The sequence below is a fragment of the Neofelis nebulosa genome, chromosome 2, assembly GCF_028018385.1.
Source record: "Neofelis nebulosa isolate mNeoNeb1 chromosome 2, mNeoNeb1.pri, whole genome shotgun sequence".
Taxonomy (NCBI): domain Eukaryota; kingdom Metazoa; phylum Chordata; class Mammalia; order Carnivora; family Felidae; genus Neofelis; species Neofelis nebulosa.
Genome location: NC_080783.1, coordinates 197059200 through 197082409, shown reverse-complemented (window position 1 = coordinate 197082409; position 23210 = coordinate 197059200). Strand labels below are relative to the sequence as shown.

General features: G+C 48.2%; 1 protein-coding gene across 6 annotated transcripts in view; it reads right to left on the bottom strand.

Moving 5' to 3' along the window:
* PHC2 (polyhomeotic homolog 2) overlaps positions 1-23210 on the bottom strand; it is a 116630-nt gene that overhangs the window by 16089 nt on the left and 77331 nt on the right. For 5 of the 6 annotated variants that reach the window (XM_058718166.1, XM_058718163.1, XM_058718165.1 and 2 more), the window contains 2 exons: positions 14708-15108; positions 14291-14456 (listed from right to left, as the gene is read on the bottom strand). In XM_058718166.1, the coding sequence (XP_058574149.1) occupies positions 14291-14456; positions 14708-15108 (567 nt within the window). Of the gene's footprint in view, positions 1-9827; positions 10106-14290; positions 14457-14707; positions 15109-23210 lie in introns of those variants that run through there. The other variant, XM_058718168.1, reaches the window with a different exon arrangement.

The following is a 23210-nucleotide window of genomic DNA, read 5'->3' as shown; positions in this document are numbered from 1 at the left end:
AACCCTTTCACCCTAACGTTAGAAGCTATCACTGCCCATTATAACGGGCAGGTTGCAGAAGAGACAGAAGCCAAGGGACAGAGGGAGGGCGATTTACGAATATACAAAGGTTTGCGACTATTTGCTTGGCAGTCCTCTTGTGGGCCAAGGCCTCCTCATCTGCTTTAGGAACAAAGGAGTCTGGGCTATTTCTGGAATGACCAAACACAATCTCACCCCCTGCCAAGCTCAGCACTCTGAGATTAATTTAATCTGCTTCCCGCTCTCCCAGACTGCTCTGCAGCCTGCTGGAGGGAAAGCAGCTTAATAGTGAAACTTGCAGAAACCTGTCCTGCCGGCCCTGCGGCCAGATAAAAGATAGAGAGAAAGAAAGACTCTATTTCAGGAATTCTTGCTTTCTCAATTCTCTTGACCAGTCCTGAGGCTGGTGGTGCTGCTGAAGATTTCCACAGGTCTCACAAGCCATTATACACAACTAGGCACCCAAATCTGAAAGGTGGAGGCCAGGATGCCGTGAGCACGACAGGCTGCGGGTGGTGGGTCTGGGGGTGGGGGGGTTGGGGGCGGGAGGCAGGCCAGGGAGGGAGAATCTAGTCTTTTAATGAAGCTGCCCACAAAGGGCCAAGTATGCAGATAGGAATGAACAGCACATATGTTCTGGGGCAGTTGTTAACATTATGTAGGTCTCAACCTCTAGGTTGCCTCTCAATTCTGGTCTCATTCATAGGTTCTGGCAGAAATGTGGACCACCCGGCAGCCTGTTTGTGAGATTATCTGCATTGGGGTTCGTCCTTTGTGCTAGGCAGAGCAAGTTTCTTTAGGCAGGGGCTATGTCTTGTTACCTCTGTATCTTCAGGAACTAACCCATGCCCGCTATAGGACAGCTACTTAATGTCTGTTAAACTGGATCATCTGGAACCCATGGTCTCAGTCTTCGCCAGTCTCCTCAGTCTCAGACAGGGAACTTGACACCATCTGAGATTTGTAAATTACTTTCCGAGGCTATAATGATTTGAGAGTAGCTAGGCCAGTGCCTCCTACAGGAGTGGCATTTCTGGGTACCTGGTCACGAAGAACAAGAGTTATTCCTTAGCCCATTTCATCCCGTTAGGGTGGGGATTTCTTCAGCAAGAAGGGGCATTAAGTTGCCCTGAAGGCTGGAGTGCTGGATTCCTTGGCCCCTTCGAAACATGGGTGTGGGCTCTAGGCATCTGGAAAGCATGATGACCTCTAGAGGCAGAGCCTGGGAGGCTCCTATAAAAATGGCCCCAGCCTCAGGGGCAGTCACTAGGTGTCTAGAGAGGCTGAGCTCTCCTGCCCACTGAAGACAGAGGTCTGGATGGCCACAGCTATGCGAAATCTGGGTCATTTTAGAACTAAGTCTGATGTTCTCCACGTGTGCAGATAAAACAAAAATCAGTTATGCTGGAACATGGCTTAGTACTAACAGTTATTATGGGCATATCAGGTGGTCTGGCTATTCATTCTGTGTGCCCCTAAAGCAAGTCCTTGAAGACCTGCTTCAGAGGACATGGAAGGCAAGCGGAGCGTCTCCTGCCCCCTCAGCGTGGTCCATGGCTTTCATTTCTATCTTCTCCAGACAGGAGGAGTATTTTAATTTACAAGACTTCTAACTACCCTTGCTTGACTGCAGCAGGAGTAAGACAGAGCTAATGAAGTTAATAAAGAATTTAAGGAAGCAAAGTAGGTGATAACATGGGTCATTTGCCTGCAGCAAATTCTGCTCGACAAATGGCAAAACAAGGTTGCTTATACAACAGAGAGCATTCTCTCCATGCCCCTGGCTCTGAAATCACGCTCACTGTGCCTCAGCTTAGCAGGCCTAATCATGCGGCCAGGATGGGGGACAGCAGGATTCCTGAAGAACCACTTGCTCTAGAGAGAGCCCGAGTGGAGCGCCTGCGAAGTGAACGCCCAGGGAAACCATATCCAGGAGGCAGAGAGCAGCTGATATGGTGGGTAGTAACAAAGCACAGTAAGCTGAGGGCAGCGGAAAACCCCACCAGCCACTCTTACAGTCTCTTTAGTTATTCAGAAAGAAAGAAGTAAAGAAATTGGTGCCATTCTGAAAGTGAGGAAGGTCAGATATTTCATAAACACATTTTTTGGCATCCCCACCACCGCCCCACGGTGGGGGGGGGGTAGTAGGAAACTGAAGTGGCGGGGAGGGGGGTGGTGACGAGGGAGAAAGGGGTGGGCAGACACAGGTAGATGGGGGGACAAAGGGCAAGGGGGCAAGAGAAGGAGGACGATGGCTCCATCCTGGGACCTCACAGTCCATCAATTAAAGAGAATCATTTGGTTAACAACCTTTAAAATGTAAATAGACACCTGTGGTCATTCACACCTTGCTGTGAGCCACTCAGATAAGCAGACAGCTTTCCTCCCAATTTCGGGACAGCAGGCTTGGTGGGAAGGGTGGGAGTGGACAGTGATCCTTCTGGATCATGGGCACTAGATCACACAGGACTGGAATCTAGCATCTGAATTTTCCAGAAGGGGAAAAGTGTGCATTTCAGAACCAAGGCAAGGGTGGCTGCCTTGTATGTGGAAGACAGTAGCTTCTAAAACATGCACAAAAGGAGCTCTTAGTCACGGGGAAACCGCAGGCCCCTTCCTACCCCGGGGGTCTTCTGAGTATCACAAGGCAGGAGGCACCAATGCCCAATGTTCGTAACTTTTTCAGGGGAAGAGTCACAGGGGGCTCCTGTCACAGGGGGCTCCGGGGCCCCTGGCCGAGCAGTCGCAGGAGGGCGAGGCTCTGGGTCCACGCCTGGACTCCTGCGGGGAAGCCCGCTGGCGGAACGCAAGGGGAGGCTGAGCCGGGTAGCCCCACACCCGCTCTCAGTGACACGGCCGAACGACCTTGCTGAGTCTGGGTTAAGAGGACCGGAGGGCAGACGTGCTCCTCAGACCTGAAGCATCCGCTGAGCGGCTCTGGCCCAGGCATCTGCTAGGGAGGGCTACTCCTCCTCCTCCTCCTCCTCCTCCTCCTCCCTGGCAGCCATTACCATACAGCTGACTTTCACGCTGTCTCTCAGGACACAGGCCGAGAGAGCGGCCCTTCTGACTCACCCACAATCCCCAGCCACAGTGTACATAAGCTGAATTGTAAACAGCTGAATGTTTTCCAAGCTGCCACCCCCGGCGATGAAGGCAGGAATCAATGGAGCGGACAGCCACCCTCCCCCATACAGGTCAGGACAGCGGGAGCAACGGGGGTTTCCGAACAGCTGCAGGGCCGGCTTCCCGGCCCACGGACCCAGCAGACTCGGCAGCAGCACCTGCAGGGCCAAGGGGTGACTTCCCACAGGACAGGTCGGCGCACCTGGGAATCGCAGCTACCTCTCGCGGGATCCAAGGCGGAGGCCGAGGGCTCCCAGATACTCTCCCATCACGGCTCCCTGGCGGATGCTAGGACTTCAAAAGACCAAATGTCTGGAACCAGTGGGAGAGGCTGTGCACGAGAGACCTCAAGATCACAGGAGGTGGACGTCAGCATGGCAGAGGAAGACTCTGGCTCTGGGTTCATCCTCTGGTTCCACCTTTGACTACCTGTGAGCTGCGAGCACTTGGTACCTGCTCTGAGCCTCAGTCTCTCCGTCTATAAAAAAGAGGATCACACTGCCTATCTTACAAGGTTACAGTGAATAGAATTTTTATATGTAAGATATGTGGCGCTGATCACATTTAGAAGCTGTGCTACAAGGCAGCTAAATCTTTAGGATCAGAAAGCCCTTAGGCTTAAATCCTAGTTTGTAATCCTGGACAAATTACTCTAGGCCTTAGTTTTCTTATCCGTAAAATGGGTACTTAGACCTGTCTCACATGGCTGCAATAAAGATTCAATAAGATAATGCAGGGACAACACACGGATCAGGCAGGACTTGGCCACAGGAGGGCTAACACCACTGAAACCTGAGAGATTAGGAAACCCGCCTTAATCTCTTAATCTCGCTCTCATAGAGCCTGGCTTCGTGTAGCCTCGGGGCAGAGTTATTCTCCCACTGGCCCAAACTCAGGTACCTTTCATGTTCCTCAGACACCCTGGGCTACTCAGGGTGTCAAGTCCTTGTCCTTTTGAGGTCAGGCTTCAGGGAAAAAAGTTACTTCCACTTTGACAATGACTACAACATAACAGAAATGCACTTGACTTCGGGGCAAACCAAAGGTCTCAATTCACCTTCAACAGTGATTAATCCAAAGGACGAGACAACCACTATGTTCCCTTTGTACACAGTTCTTTCACTACATTCCCTTTGTACACAGTTCTTTCGTAAGGAGTCCCAGGGTATCACAGAGAAGTGCAGAACCCCAGAAACCAGAAAAGATAACTTTGGAGCAACTAAACTACAAAGGCAGTTTAGCCTGTGGAAAGAAGTTAAAGGCTGAAGGTAAAATTATGGAAGATGGATTTCTTGTTAAATCCAGTTGTTAAAAAAAGACACACAAACGACTAGAGATATTTAGTGAATCCTCTAATAATTTTCAGGTTGATAAAAGTAAAGGCCATTATGTTGCCTGATATGCTTATTTATTCACCAAGTGCAGGAGCACTAATATTCTTAGATAAATGGGAGAGGGAAGAGAGGGAAGAGGAGGAAGAGGAGGAGGAGGAAGAAGAGGAGGAGGAGGAGGAGGAGGAGGAAGAGGAGGAGGAGGGAGACAGAGAGGGGGAAAAAGCTAAGCCTCAGCTGTCTTATCTATATAATGGGATGGTGATATTAACTTGCAAACCAATCCTCCCGATTATTTCTGCTCCTGGAAAACATCACTCCGTTCCTAAAACCACTGTCCAAGTCGGCAATCACCTTCCTATCCTACCAATCAGCTGACAGAACAGATTAATACTGACCACTGGAGGCCTGAAAATATAGACTTAATCGATTTTTTTAAAAAACAGTATTTGACTGGTATTAACTTTGTTTCCATCTGAAGTGTCATTTGCTTTGACTGTTTTAAACATGTTTTAGTATAGACTGGATTAATATAGATTTGGATTGTATGGATTTAGGTCACATACGGATGGTTTCAAATACGCTCAAGATATCAGTAACTAGGGATAATTATATAGTATTTGAGACATAACAGCCATGCAGCTAGGGCCTTAACAATAACCCCCAGTGGTCATGAGCTCTCATTTTCTTGCCAATAGTCTCAACCTTCAGTGTCAAGCCCGGTCCTTCTAATCTACTGGGGAAGAGCTGGTTAGGACACTCCATCTGACAGTCATCTCTTTTTAAGAGAAGCTATAATAAATTTCTCTGCTGAGAAGAAAATCATCCAGAAAACAGATATTTGCTTTAAAGGCTGTCCTAATAGTAAATGGCAATACTCTTCAAAATCTGAACTTATGTCAGAACTGGCAATCCCTGTTTAATAACAATCCTTTCTCTGGCAATGCAGAAAGAATGTGCTCTTCTTCTAGACTTATCTAAACTAAAAAAAAAAAAAAAATTATCTGGAAATTGAAAGAAAAGCACATCCTTTTTCACAAACTATAAATAATTTGGAAGGGGAAGGAAAAAAAAAAAAACCTGTTAAGTTTACCATGCTGGCTGAGATGATCTTAGGATGAATCACACGACAATGTATTAAATTATGCGTTATGGTTCTTACTACACCTTCTATCTTCAAAAACTAACATTGGCGGGCGCCCGGGTGGTTCAGTTAAACACCCGACTTTGGCTCAGGTCATGATCTCACAGTCCGTGAGTTCAAGCCTTGCATCGGGCTCTGTGCTGTCCGCACAGAGTCTGCTTCCACCTCAGATCATCCATCTTCCTCTCACTCTCTCTCTCTCTGCCCCTCTCCTGCTCGCACTCTCTCTCTCAAATATGAATAAACATTAAAAAAAAATTTTTAAAAACCCCTAACATTCATAACTGTATAACTCTTGCTTAACTATAAAACAGCCCATTGCTTGGCTGCGTCTATCATTCTCTACTTTTGTTACTGATGGGACAAAATCCAGAATCTTTAAGGTTTTTGTCTTGGATAAACAAATGGTTGATTAGTTTCCTAACCACTCCTCAAGTGTCATGAAGTTGAATTCAAGGTGGTCTGCCTCTGAGTTTCTCAAATCAGTGGTCTGATGTAGCTAGTAATTCCAAGTGAAATTCTGAAAGAAGTTAGTGCTCAAAATGAAACCTGCATCTATTCGAGAGATGAATCAGTAATCTTAAATAGGCACACTTCTTAGTTTTTTTAACATAAAACACAGCAGAATCTTTAAACGGTGACTCACATTATAGTCTGAACCATGCCATAGAAGCTCTTAAAACCTAAAGCTACACACGTTCATACATCCACTTTGAGGGGTAGTCCAGCCATGTTTTCCAACAAACAAGGTGCCAAGTCACTGCAGAGAGAGTCATTTCTGTTACTGGCACAAAGGCCTCAGGAGGGCAGATTGCATAAGGCAGCGGTCCCCAGCCTGCTTTTCCACGGGGGTGGAAAACACAATAGCATCCTCTCTCCAGCCACTTGGGTGACATTCCTCCTGACCACAGAAAGTCATCATCTTCATCTTCCAGTTGCCAAATGGCTCAAAACAAAGGGAATAAAAGAGAAAATATCATTCATGGAGACTCCTTATTTTCATTTCCTGACTCTCCTCTCTAGTAGATGTATCTTTTCAGAAGAGAATCTTTTTGAGGGCGGGACCAAGTCTGTCTGGAGATCAAATGACATTGAATAGCTGGGAGAAACTTTAATATGAACTTGGAATGACTCAAAGAAGAGGGGGGAAATAAAACCCTTGGTAAAAAGCCTACTAGCGTGGGGCAGCACTATCAGAACTCGAACCACCATTGCACTCCCTAGTTTTGTAAATTTAAATTTTATTTTGGCTTACTGATTCAGCAAGGGACTCTGATAGGATGTGGGTGAACTTTATTTGGCAAATGGTTACCAAATGGCTAGCCTGAGGCCCACAGCCCAAAGGAGGGCAGAAACTTAGAGGATGAGTCTGAGGATAAGTTCTTGTCTTTCCACATTCACAACAGTAGAAAAAAAAAAAAAAGACAAAAAGACATGAACTCACATGTGGGGGTTCTTAATCCTGAGACAGTCATCATTTCTTTTTTTCTTAAACAAGAAAACCTAGGGAGGGGACAGCCTATGTAAGAGTGTATAAGACCAGAGAAAGAACAGCTCAAGTTTGTAAGACCATCTATCCATGTATTCCTCTTCTCTTAGTTTATTCTCTTTCCCTTGGAAAGATCAGAACTAAAGGATCCCAAGTATCTGAGACAGGAAATGAGTAAGGCAGGAAGAAGGATGTGGTCTGAAAAAGAGTGGATTCTGGGGCTGAGCCAGAGTGAGTAACAGGCACAGGGTCATAGATGGGGGAGGGGGTCTTGGTGGCAGGAACAGAAGTCTCCGGTTCAATCAGCTTAGACTAGAAAGTCAGTGACAGAGGACTTATGTCCAGAGAAACAGAACAACAGCTTCCTAAAAGGTTATCCTCTACTGAAAGGCAGAGAAGCAATAGCTGACGAGGCCTACAGCCAGGAGAATCATTACAGGGACAGGAGGAAGAAGAGCTGGAGTTTCCTCCTTTCTTTGAGGGAAGTGGAAATAATAGACGTTGAGTGTGCTTGACAAAGGTAAATTAGAAATTATGTCAGGACCTGGAAGAGAACTGGAAAAAGCTGGGCAGTGAGTACATGATGAAATACCAATGTTCCTGAAGCATCTATGTGCCACATCTCAGTAAAACAACAGCTTTAAAAAAGGAAAGAAAAAAAAAAAAGGAGTGACAACAGGAGAGACGGCTCAAGCAAAACACAGTTGGGTAACTGAGAAACCAACTCAAGAACAACAGAAATACAGACCAAGAAACCACCTACTTTCTCAAGATTAAGGTTGGAGGGGAAAAGGGATCTATCCTTCCCAGTGTGTGTAGACAAGCCTAGAAACAGATCTTGGGTGGGCAGGGCTCCCATGATGCAGAGTGCCTGGAAAGGGCAGGTGCCCAAAGAGCACCATTACCCATCTGCTGGACCCTCTGTGAAACAAGCCAGCCCCTGGGAATGAGCCAAACCAGAAACTTTGGTTCCTGCCTTGCAGGGCCTGGAATTTAGGGACAGAAACAGTGAGAAACAGTTTATCAGCTGATTCAAAAAGGGTGGATATTTCCCAATACAGATCCAGATGTTGGGGGCTACGTGGGAAAATCACTTTTATATTCTCCACAGTGCCTAGGGCAAGGCTTTACATGAAGCAGGAGCCTAATAAAAGTGTGTTAATCTGGGTGAAACCAAAACTACTTAGCTGTGCAGGCATCTTAAGATTCCCGACAGAACCTTCTGCCCTATAATCAACACACTTAGTTACTTTCTTCCTATTTTACAGTGGAATGATATGAAACCCTACATCCCTGTGACCTAAACCTAAGCCCTAATCCACAGATACTGCCACAGGTCTGCTGCCCTGTACTGGAATAAAAGATGGGGAGGGCAGGGAGGCAGAAATATAGGTGCAACAAGGAATTTCTTTCCTTCATTAGCCTGTCATTTTCAGACTCACCTAGGAATCCTGGCAGTTCCAACATTTGGGTTGACTCAGGAGGAGAAGAAAAATCCCAGGTGAATGATAATTGGATTACCCAGTTATGCCCCAGAGCCAAATGGCTGGAAAAGGCCAGGACAGCAGGGTCTGATACAGTTAAAGTGACATTATTTTCTAAACCAAAAATCAAGACACTTGGGCTGATAGACAATGGAATGGAAGATTCTAAATTGGGGCTGTCCTAGAAAAATCGGGGACATATGGTGGATTTAGGTCGGTTGCTTATTTCACAACAAGGGATCCTCTGGGCCCAATATGCTAATGGAGGGGATTAGAGCCCTAGGATGGGAGACATCTAAGGGGAAAGCTGTCACTGATTTGTAAAGCAGGAAAAAGAATAAAAGAGTGTGTCTGTAGACCGCACTGGAAGAAGGGGAACATTCTGGCTATGGAGTAGGCAGGAAAGGAAAGTTGATCAGAACTGAAAGTATGTCAGTGAAATCTGTTTAGGTATCGAAGGCAGGGGTGGGGAAGGGACGAAGAGGTGGGATCACTGGCACTGACTGGTGGTATCCAACGATATAGAAGTCAGGGGCCAGGAGTTCAGATGGTAGCTTCATCATTAAACTAATGGCAACCTAGCCTTGGGCAAATTATTCCCCTCTCTGCGAACTTCAATTTAAACAGAATCTCGCAAATCCCGATTTTCATGTAAAGAATCCACAATTCAGTATACCTTCATTTGGCACAGAAAGGGAGAAAACGCTCTTCTAAAAATGGAAGACAGGACAGACACAGAACAGCTTGTCCCTTTCCATCCAATTAAAAACCTCGTGAGACTGAACTAGATTAAAAACAAAACTCTCCAGCGAAGCGGCAGGCCCTCCAAGCGAAGCAGTCCCCTACCAACAGAGCGCGGCGGACGGCAGCAGCCTTGGCCCTAAACGGCCGGTCCATCCCCCGGTGGATGGCCGTCCCGGGAGGACGGGGGTGGGGGTGGGGTGCGCGGGGACCGGGGGCAGGGGCGCGGACACACGGAAGCGTTCGGCACGCCCAGGTTGACACAGCGGCTTCCGGGGGAGTGCGGGGCAGGCAGGGTCCCCGGCGACGGGGGAGGCAAAGGGCACCTCCCAGGCGCCGAGAGGGCGAGAGTCGCGGGCTGGCACGGCCTGGCAGCCGAGCAGGCCCGGGCCGGGAGTGGCACCGGAGGGCGGTGCCCGGCTTCCAGTGCGACGAGCGCGGGCCGCGGGCCCCCTCCTGGCGTGAACCCCTCCCCCGCCACGGACACTGACCTGTCCAGGGCCCGGCTGGGCCTGGCCGGGCGGGGCCTACGCAGCCCCTCGGCCGGGCGCCGCCTCGCACGGGGTCCCGGGCCCGGGCGGGCCGCCTCCTCTCCGCCGGGAGCCTCCGAGCCGGGGCCCGGGGCTGCCGCGGCGCATCCGACCGCACCGGCCCGGCCGGCGTCAACAAAGGGCGGCGGGGGCGCGAGGCCGGGGCGGGGGCGCGGGCGGCGGCCGGATTGCGCGCGCGCGGCGGGCGCTCGAGGGCTGCAGCCGCCGCGGAGACAATGCGGCGCGTCCCGGCAGGGCTCCCGCGGCCGCCTCCGCCGGGGGCGGGGCGCGGCGCGGGGCGGGGCCTGGGTCATGCGGGGCGGGGCCTCAGGGAGGCGGGGCGCCGGCGCGGAAGCCGGGCCGCGCGTTTCCTTTGTGCAGCCGCGCCGGCCCCGCCCCGCGCCCTCCGGAAGGCGCCTCGAGCCCGGCGGCGGGTTAGGGACTTGGGCTTTCGATTTAGGGAGGCGAGCGCCGCGCGGCCCGTCGGAAGTCCCCAGTGCGGTGGTGGACTGTGGAGTCCCGCCCCGCCAATTCGGAGCAATAATAATAACGACTAGCAGTAGTGTGTCAAGCCCTACGCGCACGTATTCCCACTTAGGGTTCACAATAACCCTACAAGTAGTCATTATTCTCCCCACTGGGAACTGAGGATCACAGATGTTAAGTAATGACCAAAGTGACCCAGTTACACCTCCATAAACGGGGATAATGCTTACTCTTTAGGCTTACTGTGAAGGTTAAGTGAGGACATTTACACAAATTGCCTGCAGTGCTTGGCACACAGTTGGAGCCCAATAAATGTTTCTTCTCTTCCTAAACCACACTGAGTTAAACTGAATTGTCGTGGCAAGCACATTCTTAGTCAGTAGATAACGCTAGGAGCTGCAGGGGATACCAAAGATGTACAACGGTGACTCAACACTTCCCACCACCCCGCCCCCCAGCTTTATCAGGAATAGATGACTCGAACTTCTTTCTCCATGCTTGACTTCTTTCTATTCCCAACATTTTCCCATTTTCTTGCCTTTCTTGGCATTCGTATTCTCCCCTCCCACTGCCTTTTTCCTTCAGGCCTCATCCCTTTCTTTGTTCCTGCGTCTTACATTTATTTTATATGCCCTGTTTACTTCACTCCCTCTTTTCCTTATTCCTTTTTTTTTTCTTCGAATTTTCAAACCTCCTTTCTTACACTTATAAACAAAGGTAACATAGGATAGAATACTCGACTTCTACTTTCCTGCCTCCCTGACTTTACTTGCTCTAGTCCCTCCTAGATTGCCCTTTCCCCACCTCTGCAGTCTAGGTCTCACTTATCCCTCAACCTCTGGGCTCAAGAACAAATGGTCAGCAAACTTTTTCCGTAAGGAACCAGATGGCAAATATTTTAGATTTTGCAGGATATACTTTTTCTGTTGCAACTCTTCAGCTCTGCTGTTGTAGCAGGACATAGCCATAGACACATGACACACATGAATAAGTGTGGCTGTGTTCCAATAAAACTTTATGGACACTGAAATTTAGATTTCATATAATTTTCACATATCATGAAGTATTCTTTTGATTCTTAAAAAAAACTTTTTAAACGTAAAAACCATTGTTCAATGGTTTACAAAAACTTGTGTTGTGATGGATTTGGCCCTTGGGATGTAGTTTGCCAACCCTTGCTCTAGAACAACGCCACTTCCTCCCAGTGATCTGCCCTGATAATCTCTACGTGGTAGTAACTTTTCCCTCTTAACTTTTAAAGCACTTACACAAAATCCTTCTATGGCATTTAGCACATTTTGGTTGTTATTGTATGTTTTCTTCCTGTGCATTTCTCATCTTTCCCAGCAGAACTTAAGCTCTTTGAACGTAGGGTACAGACCTTATTTCTCTATATATTACTTCCCATCCCACAGTGCTTTGCATGGAGCAGGCATGCAAACATATACAGAATTGATAAATATTTAAGACTTGGGTGGTTGACAATAGTTTCCACTGTGCAAAGCTTACTTCTCTCAAGAGACAGTACCTCAGGAACAGGATGCTTGTGATATGTATAGATTTCAGAAAGAGATTTTTGAGAGCTTTATAGAGAAGATAGAGAAAGCTAGGCAAATGTCAGTTCATTTAGGAGTTGTGGGATAAGATGTACTTGAACAAAGAATGTAGGTTATCACCAACCTGCAGACAGAGCATGCGTCCTCAGTCGGGTCTTAGTCAATATTTCTATCAGCAAATTGGTTAAAGACAAAGAGAACATGCCATATAATTTACAGGTGGCAAAGTTAAGCAGAGGAGTTAATATAATGAATAACAAAATTCAGATATAAAACATTCCTGCCCCTTCCCTTATCCTCTCTGTGCCTCTGTTTTCTTATCTTTAAAATGGAGATGATAAAAGTTCCTGTCGCAGAGGGCTACTGTCAGGATTAAATGAGGAAATACACAAAAAGTCCGGCAGAGAAGGCTCAGTAAATATTAGCTATTAACTATTACTGTGTTCTGGCTAGGCAGGAACTATGGGCTGAGTTCACAAAATAACATTTAACAGATATAATTAACTATATTTTGGCTCAAAATATAAATTGTACAAGTTTGAGAGTGAGGAGACCTGGAATGATAGCAGCCCATGTAAAAAGAAACCTCAAAAACAAACTGAAAAATAAACCCCAAACCCAACCCTCTGGAATTCAGGTGATTCAGTGCTCGGTGAACCAAGGGTGTCATTCCCCTGCATCTGAGGAGCTAATGTGGGGCTCTGGGTGTATCACGCTAATGAAGGAAGGTGAGGGAGTTATACTTGGAGCCAGAGTCAGGGCACTGCAGTTTAATAGCAGTGGGACCTTGACCCTCTGCAGGTTTTTACTCCCTCCTCTGAATTATGGGAACAATAATATTGACCTCCCAGGGGTATCATGAGTTGAGTTCAGGAAAATCTTGGAACAGTCCTTGGCACACAATAGGTGTTCAAACAAATGTCAGTTCCCTCCTACCATACCATGCAGATATAGGAAACAGTCCTGCCCCTTGAAAGGCTTATAAAGCTAGGCCTAGGTGCCAACTTATGATGGCTGGTGGCTTTTTATGTTTGGAATTACTGTGCTTAATTTTGGGGCTCACACTTTGGGATAATTAATGAAAAGGTAGAATGTGGCTAAACAAGAATGACCAGATGGTGGGAATGGGAGGTCTTGACACCGGATGGGTAACAAAAAAAAAAAAAAAAAAAAAAAAAAAAAAGCAAAAGATCTCAGCTATGCAAGCCTGGAGATTTTCCTTTTTTCAATGGGAGGGAGGGGAAAGAGACATGGTAACTGTCTCCAGACACTGCCAGAGATGGACTCTGTTACAATTCACGAGACAGTCACAGCCAGTAGTGGAAGTTCCAGGAGAACTGGTTCGGGCTCAATTTGAAGAGCAACTTTTTGATCATTAGAGCGATTCCACAGTGAAATGGGCTGCTTTTCAAATTGGTGAACCCCTTACTCTTGCAAGTGTGCCAAGAGAACGGATAACCTCCTTCCTGTCTTTTAATTTTCCTGATGTTCTTTCTCCACATTCTTTTCGCTTTTCCTTTCCTTGATCCCATCCTCTATTCCTTCTAGGACATTCATAGCCCTTTCCCCTACTCTGTCCCCAAGTGCTTTTCTTCTCATTTCTCCCTCCTGACTTCCCATGCTCTTTGTCTCTTGGCTCTCCCCACCCCGGCTCCCAGCGCACACCTAGTCTGATGACTGGAACTGCCTCCTTGACTTGCTCAGAATGTCACAGATCCGGGCCAAGACTGCTGTGCACACCAGCAGGGAGGGGAAGGAAGGCAAAGGGACCTCTGTGAAGGCAGAGATCATGCTGTGACTTTCCCATCAGGGTAGAGGGATCCTCTGACTGAAACCCAGTCGTGGAGAAGGGCCACTTATCACTGGGCACTCACAGACTCTTGGGGATCCCAGAGCTGGGCAGTTCTTTCAAAGATGCTTTCCACGAGCTGAACTCATTCTGAATCTCCTTCTAGCTCCCCCTAGGCATTTGTCGTATCTTTGATCTACGGCAGCCATTTGTCATATTTCCAATTTCAAGAACTCCCTCTCCTACCAAATGAAGCAGAGAACTGAGACAACTGGAGACCTGCCTGAACCCTCAGCTTGGCATATGGATATGCAAACATATCTGACAGCAGTGACATGTAGGTCTCAGAGTCTGGGTCTAGAACTTTCAAGTTTCCTTTCTCTATCCTTTTATATCTTCTGTGTCCCCTTTCTTTAGCTTTGGTTCATCTTCCCATTTCCCCCTCTCTGTTTCCACCTACCCAGCTCCCTTGTTGCCTCGTGGGCTTGCAATGGTTTACTCGCCCATGCCAGACGCCCAACTGAAATGTGCCAGGGAGTGGCAAGGAAAGCCAACTCTCTCCCCTCCCTCGAGGGCCCCGCCCCACTTCATACCGTGAGCTGGGGACTGCTGGACACTAGGGCTCTTGGGGGCAGGCAGGCCTGCAGGCATGGCCGTGATGATTGCCTGGGGATGTGGTGATGGGCCAGCGCGAGTCTCAGGCACACTCTTCTCCCCAGGTACCACCTCCTTCCAGTCATCCATGGTGCACTGCTGGGGCTGTTAAGGGACAAGACACAGATCATCCCATAAATTGCCTCTACATCGTTGGATACGCCCCGTCTTCTGAGGATTTGGGGTAGCAGGTGAGGACTTTAAGATTCAGCCAGCCCCAAATTAGGGAGGGGCCCCTTTACTTTCTTGGAACACCCAGAGAGGACTTTGACAAAAACACATCCAAAAGGGGGCTGTGGGATTGCCCGAGCTGTCCTCCCCGTTTGTTCCTCGGACCCTGGCGTTGGCTTACTCACCACTGGTGAAGCGGGCTGCAGTTGTAAGATGACAGCCGAAGCATGCTGGAGCCTGCGAGGGGTGTGGGCCAGGCCTTCAGGGTATCCATTGTGAGGCCCAGCTTCTGGCGTGGGAGGGTGACACTGCTGAGCGCTGCCAGGCTTGTGCAGATTGGCCGTGGGGCACTGCAGTGGCAGGGCGGGTGTGACTGGGCCTAGTGGCATGGCATGGGCTTCGGGGCTGGACTGCGGGGCCAGGCTTGGGGGGACCGAGGCGAGCTGGGGCTGGGGCTGGGCTTGGAGCCGTGACTGCTGCTGCTGTGGCGCTGGTTGCTGTGGCTGCTGCTGGAGCACAAACTGGGGCTGCAGGTGCTTGGAGGACGGCTGCGAGAGAAGCTGGTGGGGCTGCAGCTGAGCGTAGGCTGAAGGGGGGAAAGAGCAGGTCAGGGGGCACGGCTTGACCTCATCTTCTGCTGTGTCCCCAACTGTGCCCCTCCCACCTCCATATCACAATGGCTTCCCAAACTCAAGGTCTCCTGCTTTGATCTCTTTCAGCTTTCACCTAGAGCCTTGCCTGGCCACTGGCACGGCGCAGCTGTCTCTGTTTCCTCGCCTTCTTCCTGTGCTGCAACATTGTTCCCTCTGGCTGCCCCTCAAAGCCCAAAGCAAAGCTCACCTCCTCTGTGAAGCCTTCTTGGACCATGCCTGCTGGTCAGAGGAACACTGGATTCTACAGGGTGCCGTGTGCTCTCTCTCCTCTGTGCCCTTGGCTCACTTTCCTCCCAGCCTACGGTCTGTGTGGCCCCCCCCCCCCCCCCCCCCCCATCGCCCAGCCCAGCTCTGTCTGTTCATTCACACCCTCTGGCTCTGCTCAGGCTGGGCCTCCTCCAGGAAGAGCCAATTCACATAGATGGGGGCTGGACTTCTGGTTCCTTCTGTTATATACAGAGGGACCTCGGGCTAGCTGCTTAACCTCTCTAGGCCTCGGCTTCCTTCTCTATAAGTCAGAAATAAAAATAGTTCCTGCCCAGAAAGTTGTGGTAAGGATGAAATGAGAAAAAAACTGTGTGAATATAATGAGAAAAACAAGTGACATACTGTTCATAGCACAGTGCCTGGCATACGGTCGTGCTCAATCATTTCTAGCTATAATTAAAATGATGATTTCAATCTTGGTCTCGGTTCTCAAAGCATCCTGGACTTATACATCTATCATAAGAACGTGTATCACAGTGCATTGTAAGTTCTTCTTAGCTCCCTTCCCTTCGAGATCATGAACTCCTTGTGGTTAGAAACTATTCTGTATCTCTTTAGCCAGAGCCTGGAATAATGCCTGACATCAGATGGGTGCTAAGGAAATAAACTTCTTGTCCTGAACTGGAATTCATTTGTTGTCATGTGCTACTAGCCTTTTCTTCTCCCATTTTAACCAGGCCCTCTCTTGGAGGTGAGGATTCTTATACTTTTTTAGTAATCTGTTCAGCGTCTAGCTCATGCCTTGTATACACTAGGGATTCAGAGATTCAGCTCGGAGATTGATTGTCCTTCCTCCTCACTCTGTCTAGCAGCATCCAGGCGAGCCTAGCATGAGGGCAGCTAGCTCAGCTGAATGTGTCTTGCCTCACGGTGGCCCTCCACAAAGGCTCTGCAGCTGGAGGGGAGCCACCAGAGAGGGGCTGTGTCTTACAAATACACAGGGTCACAGCTGGAAGCTCACAAATGGATTTTTACAACCAAAGGTTCCCATCCAACAAGGATAAAGGCAAATTTGTGATCCTAAGCTAACATTTTAAAAGGATCCTATGATCCTTACAGGTGCAAAGCAAACAGATTTCAGAGCATGTGTGTGTGTGTGGGGGGGGGGGGGTGCTTCTTTCTTAAAGTTTGTCGATTTACACACACTATCTCATCACAGCCCAACACAGAGTTCCAAGGAGAATGCCATTCAGAATGGAAGGAAATGGAACAGAACGGACAGGGAGGGAAGGGAAGGGAGAGAAAGGAAAGGGAAGGGAAGGGAGGGAAACAAGAGGTGTTAAAGGAAAACAAGGCGGCCCATGGCGGCTGACTGGTGTAGGCCGAGAGAGGTAAAAGGGACAGCCCACAGGCTATGGTCTGGATGACAGTGAATACAGAAGAGGGAAACTCTGGAAGGCAATGTGGCCTTTAGAGAAACTTCCTGGGTTTGGGTGGTGGTGGAATGTCCAGATGAAAATTGCCAGTAGGCATTTATTTGGTGATTATAAATTGCCCCTGTCTCCAACTTTAGCCTTGTCTCCCAATTCCACATTGAATGGCACAAAACTTAACAATCAGAATTGTTAATCAGGCAAACTAAACAATCAGGACTTTTTAAGATGATGGTCAACAAGGCACCAGAGAGGTACCAAAGAGGCCACGTGGTGCCCTGTTAGGCTCGAGGGGCCAAAAAGACCTGTAGAAGGATGGGCATTATCACTGAAAAAGCAAGCAAACCTCTCTGTCTCTCAGTACAAAGTCACAAATTCCTGCCCTGGGAACAGCCGCTCCACGGGTTGCCCCTGTGAGGTGAGAGCTGGCGCAGGTGCAGGGCAGGGAGCCGAGCATCAGTAGCATGTCCCGCTACTCCCTGGCTGTGTGGCCCACGGCGCGTCCTGCTCCTTCTCAGGGACTCAGAGTTTTATCTGAAACAGGAGGTTTGGGCAAGGTGAGCGCATGAGTCTCTCCCAGCTCTAATCTGATGAGGGTGGCTCTCGCAGGAAAGTAGTTGAAAATTCGGGATTTATAAGGTGGCGAGAAGATTCGAGAGGAAAAGGGTTCTAGATCTCTAGCGCACAGAGTACAGTTAGGGAAAATACGCGTTTGCTTGACAAGACTGGAAAAGAGACCACCGGCCTGCGGCCCTCTATCCCAGGGCCTCCCCATCCGGCCCACTCTCTCCCCTCTACGCTGCTCCTGGAAAACTGGATGCATTGTTTTAGAACAGATGATGCTAGCGTATGCTAGGGATGGAAACAAGGCTCATGAAGGCGTAGATAAGTTCACAGATCAAAGACCGGAGGTATTTTGGGGGAGTGTACACCCGTAACCTTTTGAGGTTAATAAAAAGCAAAGACCATGATTTAGCTCTGGCATTATCCTGGGTCAAAAGTCCTTTTATGTAAAGTATTGCAATGACTTCCTAATTGGTCTTTCTGATTCCTGTTTCTTCTCTCTATAATCCATCTTATGGATTGCCAGGTAATCTTTCTTTTACAAGTTAATCTTCCTAGTGCACAGATCTGACCCCCGATTAAAAGCCATCGGGGATCCTCCTTTGTCTGTTGTCTAAAGCCCTTGGCATTCAATATCTCATTACAACCTTTGAATTTTTATTATTTCTTTCATCAGAGCAATCTACTACTCACTGTCCCCTGTACAGAACTTGTGCTTTGTCTCATCTCGCTTCGAGTGTCACACAAATCAAACCCTCGTCATCCTTTCCCTGCCGTTACAGCCAAGGGACTCTTCCCTTTCTCTGAGCTACACCAAGATCTCTCTGCTTTGCACGGCCCTCAGAGATGCAGCATGTCCAGCGGTCAAGGATAAGCTCTAGAGTCAAAGTGCTCGGATTTGAATCTTAGCTCTGCCACTTACCAGCGGTACACTGCTGGGCAAGTTACTTGACCTCTCTGAACCTCTGTGTCATCATCTTTAAAAGGGGTAATGATGATACCTATTTCATAGTTATTTCAGTAAATGACTTATCTCCTTTCAGAGGCAGAATTTATGGGATTCATTTGTTTCATCCAAAGAACCTTGGATTTAGTGGATGCTCAATCAGTATTGGGGAATGAATGAATGAATGAATGAATGAATGAATGACAACATGGTGGGACTCTGTTTGTTCCACAGAACTTTTCCTCTTCAGAACCAGAGCATGGATGAGAGGGATACAAACCCACAGATCATTTTAGTTTAAGCAGCACCCTGGTTTATTGAAGACCCTCTTCCTGTCCAACCCCCGCTCACTACCTACCTGCACTGACTCACAACCCACCCCAACTGCTCTACTCGCTGTCCATAAAACGTCATATCCTAACGTGCCTGCTTGGCTTTGATTTCAGTGCTTCCATTTTCTGGAATGCCCTCCTTCTGCTTCAGTGATCCAAGGCTTAAGCTTCTTTGGCTCAGGCTCAGCTCCTGTTGTCTCCCTCTTTGCCTTAACCCTCAATTATGGGTTTTCCCTCAGAATTCCTGAAAGTTTTTATTGTTTGTTTGGATTCGTTTGTGATTTAACATGTACTATCTTGTATACATATTTCCTTGATTCTTAAAAATTGATTCTTTTTTTTTTTTTTGGGACAGAGAGAGACAGAGCATGAACGGGGGAGGGGCAGAGAGAGAGGGAGACACAGAATCGGAAACAGGCTCCAGGCTCCGAGCCATCAGCCCAGAGCCTGACGCGGGGCTCGAACTCACAGACCGCGAGATCGTGACCTGGCTGAAGTCGGACGCTTAACCGACTGCGCCACCCAGGCGCCCCTTAAAAATTGATTCTTATTGGGGCGCCTGGGTGGCGCAGTCGGTTAAGCGTCCGACTTCAGCCAGGTCACGATCTCACGGTCTGTGAGTTCGAGCCCCGCGTCAGGCTCTGGGCTGATGGCTCGGAGCCTGGAGCCTGTTTCCGATTCTGTGTCTCCCTCTCTCTCTGCCCCTCCCCCGTTCATGCTCTGTCTCTCTCTGTCCCAAAAATAAATTAAAAAAAAAAAAAAAAAAAATTGATTCTTATTCCCCTTCTCATTTTAACATAACATCCCTTAAATTGGCATGCGTATCACGGTTGCTGTTGGTTCAATGGCAGTGTTTTTCCTCCTTAGAGTTTAGTAAAATAATGCCACACCTCACAATCAGTGGTGTCCTAGATTAAATGAAACGGCAATACTTTTAGTCTTTTGTGTGTGTACTTCCTATCTATCCAACTATCCTTTTCAGTCAAAAGCATGTTCTCTGTTTCTTTTTCTTTTCTTTTTTTGTTTTTAATTTAAGAGATGTGCTTTTGGGGCACCTGGGTGGCTCAGTCGGTTAAGCATCTGACTTCAGCTCAGGCCATGATTGCATGGTCCGAGTGTTTGAGCCCCGTGTCGGGCTCTGTGTTGACAGCTCAGAGCCTGGATCCTGCTTCAGATTCTATGTCTCTCTCTCTCTCTGCCCTTTCCCCACTCATGCTCTGTCTCTCAAAAATAGATAAATGTTTTTTTTTTTTTTAAAAAAAGATATGTGCTTTAATTTAGCTGGATGATTTTTATGTGTCTTTCACCTTCCACATTGTCTGACATGATACTCCAGATGTTTGGAGATGCTTAGCGAACGTCTGCTGGTGATCACAGTAAGATCAATGAATGCTTCTCCCTCTGCCATGCCCTCCCACTCAGTGTGGGGTGGCGAGGGTAATATCTGATTGCAGCCATGATACTGGAGCAGGCCATGCCCCTCTTCCCTACAGCTAGGATGGGGCATATTAGTTTATGAAATGTTAAGGTACAGAAGTCTCTTTTTTCTTTTCTTAATTTTTCCTAATGCCCAGTAGCTTCATTTCTCCCTTGCACCCATTGTGGCTCCCCTATCCCCTCCTGCTGTGAAGTCCACTGCTCCTAAGGAACAACGGGTTGCTTCCAAGGGACCTCAACCACCACTTTGGAAGGCCCCATCAGTTTGGAAGGCCCCATCAGCCCTTTCTGTTATGGAGCATGGGAGAGGCAGGCCCAGGGCCTCCACAAATTAGAGCCCAGAAAGAGAGAGGACTTACAGCCAGGGGGACTCTTCCCTTTCTCTGAGCTACACCAAGGTCTCTCTGCTTTGCGCTGCCGTGTCCTGCGGTCAAATGTAAGCTAGAAGGAGAGACTCTAGGCCATGCTTATCTTCCCGTCTGGTGCTCTAACCTTGAACACTGCTTAGAATCTCAAGAGGCCAATTCACTGCTCCCAAACCAGTTGGTTGTTAGCAACAAGAGGATTAAGGTCCCCCAGGCAGGAGGGATTACGGGCAGGCCCCCTTCATTGCATCCACTGTCAGAATTCATCAATAATTAATCTCTATTGATCTCAAGGCTTCAAGTATGCAAGAAACAGCTCACTGCCCCAGAAATGCTGAGACTCTTGTCCCAAAATATATGGAAGCTTGTCCCAAAATATATTGAACATCTCCTCATGGGTTGCAGGCTTTCTTGTATACTTATTTTTCTAGGATTCTGCTATAATGCACTAGAGTTACTGGAGTTACCTGGTCTCTGGGTGAGGGAGGGATGCCTGTGAGAGAGGATGACATAATTCTTTGCTGCCCACTACTCTTCACGGTTTAGAAAATGAAGAGATGCTTTTAACCATTCATTGACTCAGCAAACATTAGCAAGCACCTTCTACAAAGCAAGTACTATGTTTGGTGCTGGCTGAAACATGGTCCCTAGGATACATTATAGTCTAGTAAAAGAGATGTTTACTCGGCATATCTTGGTAAATGTGACGATAGGAGAGAAGCACGGGATACCAAGAACACAGAAATGGGGATTCAGCTTGAGGAGAGCAGAGAAGGCTTCCCAGAAGTAACGTTTAAGATGACTCAGAGTTAAGGGCCGCCTGGGTGGCTCAGTCGGTTACGTGTCTGACTCTTGGTTTCGGCTCAGATCGTGATCTCGCGGATCTCGCGGCTCGTGGGTTCGAGCCCCATGTCAGGCTCTGCGCTGACAGTAAGGAGCCTGCCTGGGATTCACTCCCTCTCTCTCCCTGCCCCTAACCCAACTGGCGCGCATGCTCTCTCTCAAAATAAATAAATAAATTTCAAAAAAAATTTAAAAACAAAGATGACTCAGAGTTAAGAAGATGACAAAAGGAATAGCATGTGGGGGACCCGGAGCCTTAAGATACCCTGGTGCATTCAGGCACCTGTAGGGCAACCAGTACAGCTGAACTCAGGGCCTCTATAGAAGAGGGGCCAGAAGAGGAGGCAGTTTTAGGATGCTTCTAGATTATGCTAGCACCCGCCAGAGGCTGCTCCTCTCTGAAGAGATCTCATGGGATCAGGCCTCGAGGGTAACTGAGATTGAGGCTGACGTTAGAGTCAGAGCTCCACGCACACACAGATAGACACGGAGGCTCCTTTTGGAGAAACCTAAAGTTGCAGCCACACGAAGTTTCTCTGATGTGGTTCCTTGGTGCTGAGGACCAGGAGTCTGAGGGGGAAAGTGGAGACTAAGGGAAGTTTCCCTGTAAGAAGAAACTAGGTTATAAAAACAGGACTGCCAACTGCTGGGGCACTCTCTGGTGGCCTGCCTGTGCCTTGATGTCTTTCGGCCCGCTCTGCAGCGTCTGGCAAAACTACCAAATATCCTCTGTGAGCAGAATTCCTTATAAGGCCACTTGGAACATTAATAAAGAAACTGGTTGCTGCATCTCTGCCCCGACCCGACCCTTGGCAGAGGGATGGCAGTACAGGGTACCTGGCTAACGGCGTGGATTTGAGAGTCAGCTCTGGGTTTGCATCTTGGTTCTGCCACCTGGAGACTGTGCAACCTTAGATTGCTTAACCTCCCTGCATCTTGATTTCCTGTTCTGTAAGTGGTAATATATACCACATAGAGTAGATGTTAGCATCACATGGAATCTTAAGTTTCTTTTTAAAGTTTATTTATTTTGAGAGAGTGAGAGGGAGCACAAGCAAGGGAGAGGCAGAGAGAGAGGGAGAGAATGAGTGAGCAGGGAAGGGGCAGAGAGAGAGATACAGAGAGAGAATCCCAAGCCGGCTCTGCACTGTCACCGAAGGCACCCAATACGGTGCCCGAACTCACGCACCGTGAAATCATGACCTGAGCCTAAACCAAGAGCCAGACGCTCAACCGACTGAGTCACCCATGTGCCCTGGAATATTATGTTTGAATTACAAAAAGGTCTACTGCTTTTGCTCAGACCTAGTAGATGCTTATCAGATGGAAGCTATTCTTCAAATACGATCTACTATTTGCATGTTGCTTTGAACCTCTCCAGGCATTTTTGTAATCTGAATCTCATGTCTTCATAACAATGAGGCTATGAAGCAAACGGGCAGTGTTCCCATTTTACAAGCAAGAACTGAGACTGGTTTCCACTTGGCTTCTGCAATGCAGTGCGTTAAGGGAAAACTGACTTTACTTGACAAATGAGGCACGGCGCCTTACACACAACAAACACTCAAAAATGCTGATGGGCAAGTGAATAATTCAAGTCAGTAGGCACCAAGGAAAATGGCAAGCCTTGGCCTTGGAATAGTGGTTGGAGGCTGCTCAGACCTTTGGAGGTAATATTGGAGGGAAGGCCAATGACGAGGGAGTGTTATACCAGAAGGCAGGGAGGTAAAAGGCACGTGACAGGTCAAGTGAGTCACAAAAGGGTAGGAGTGGGGGAGAGGAGGCAGGAGATCCGTGTAAGGAAGCCATGAGCGATTAGAGTGGTTCATCAGGCAATGTGGGGAGGGTCTTGCCGGCCCCCATGGAGTCAGAGTCAGTCTTATCAGAAGTCATTAACATGCTATTTAT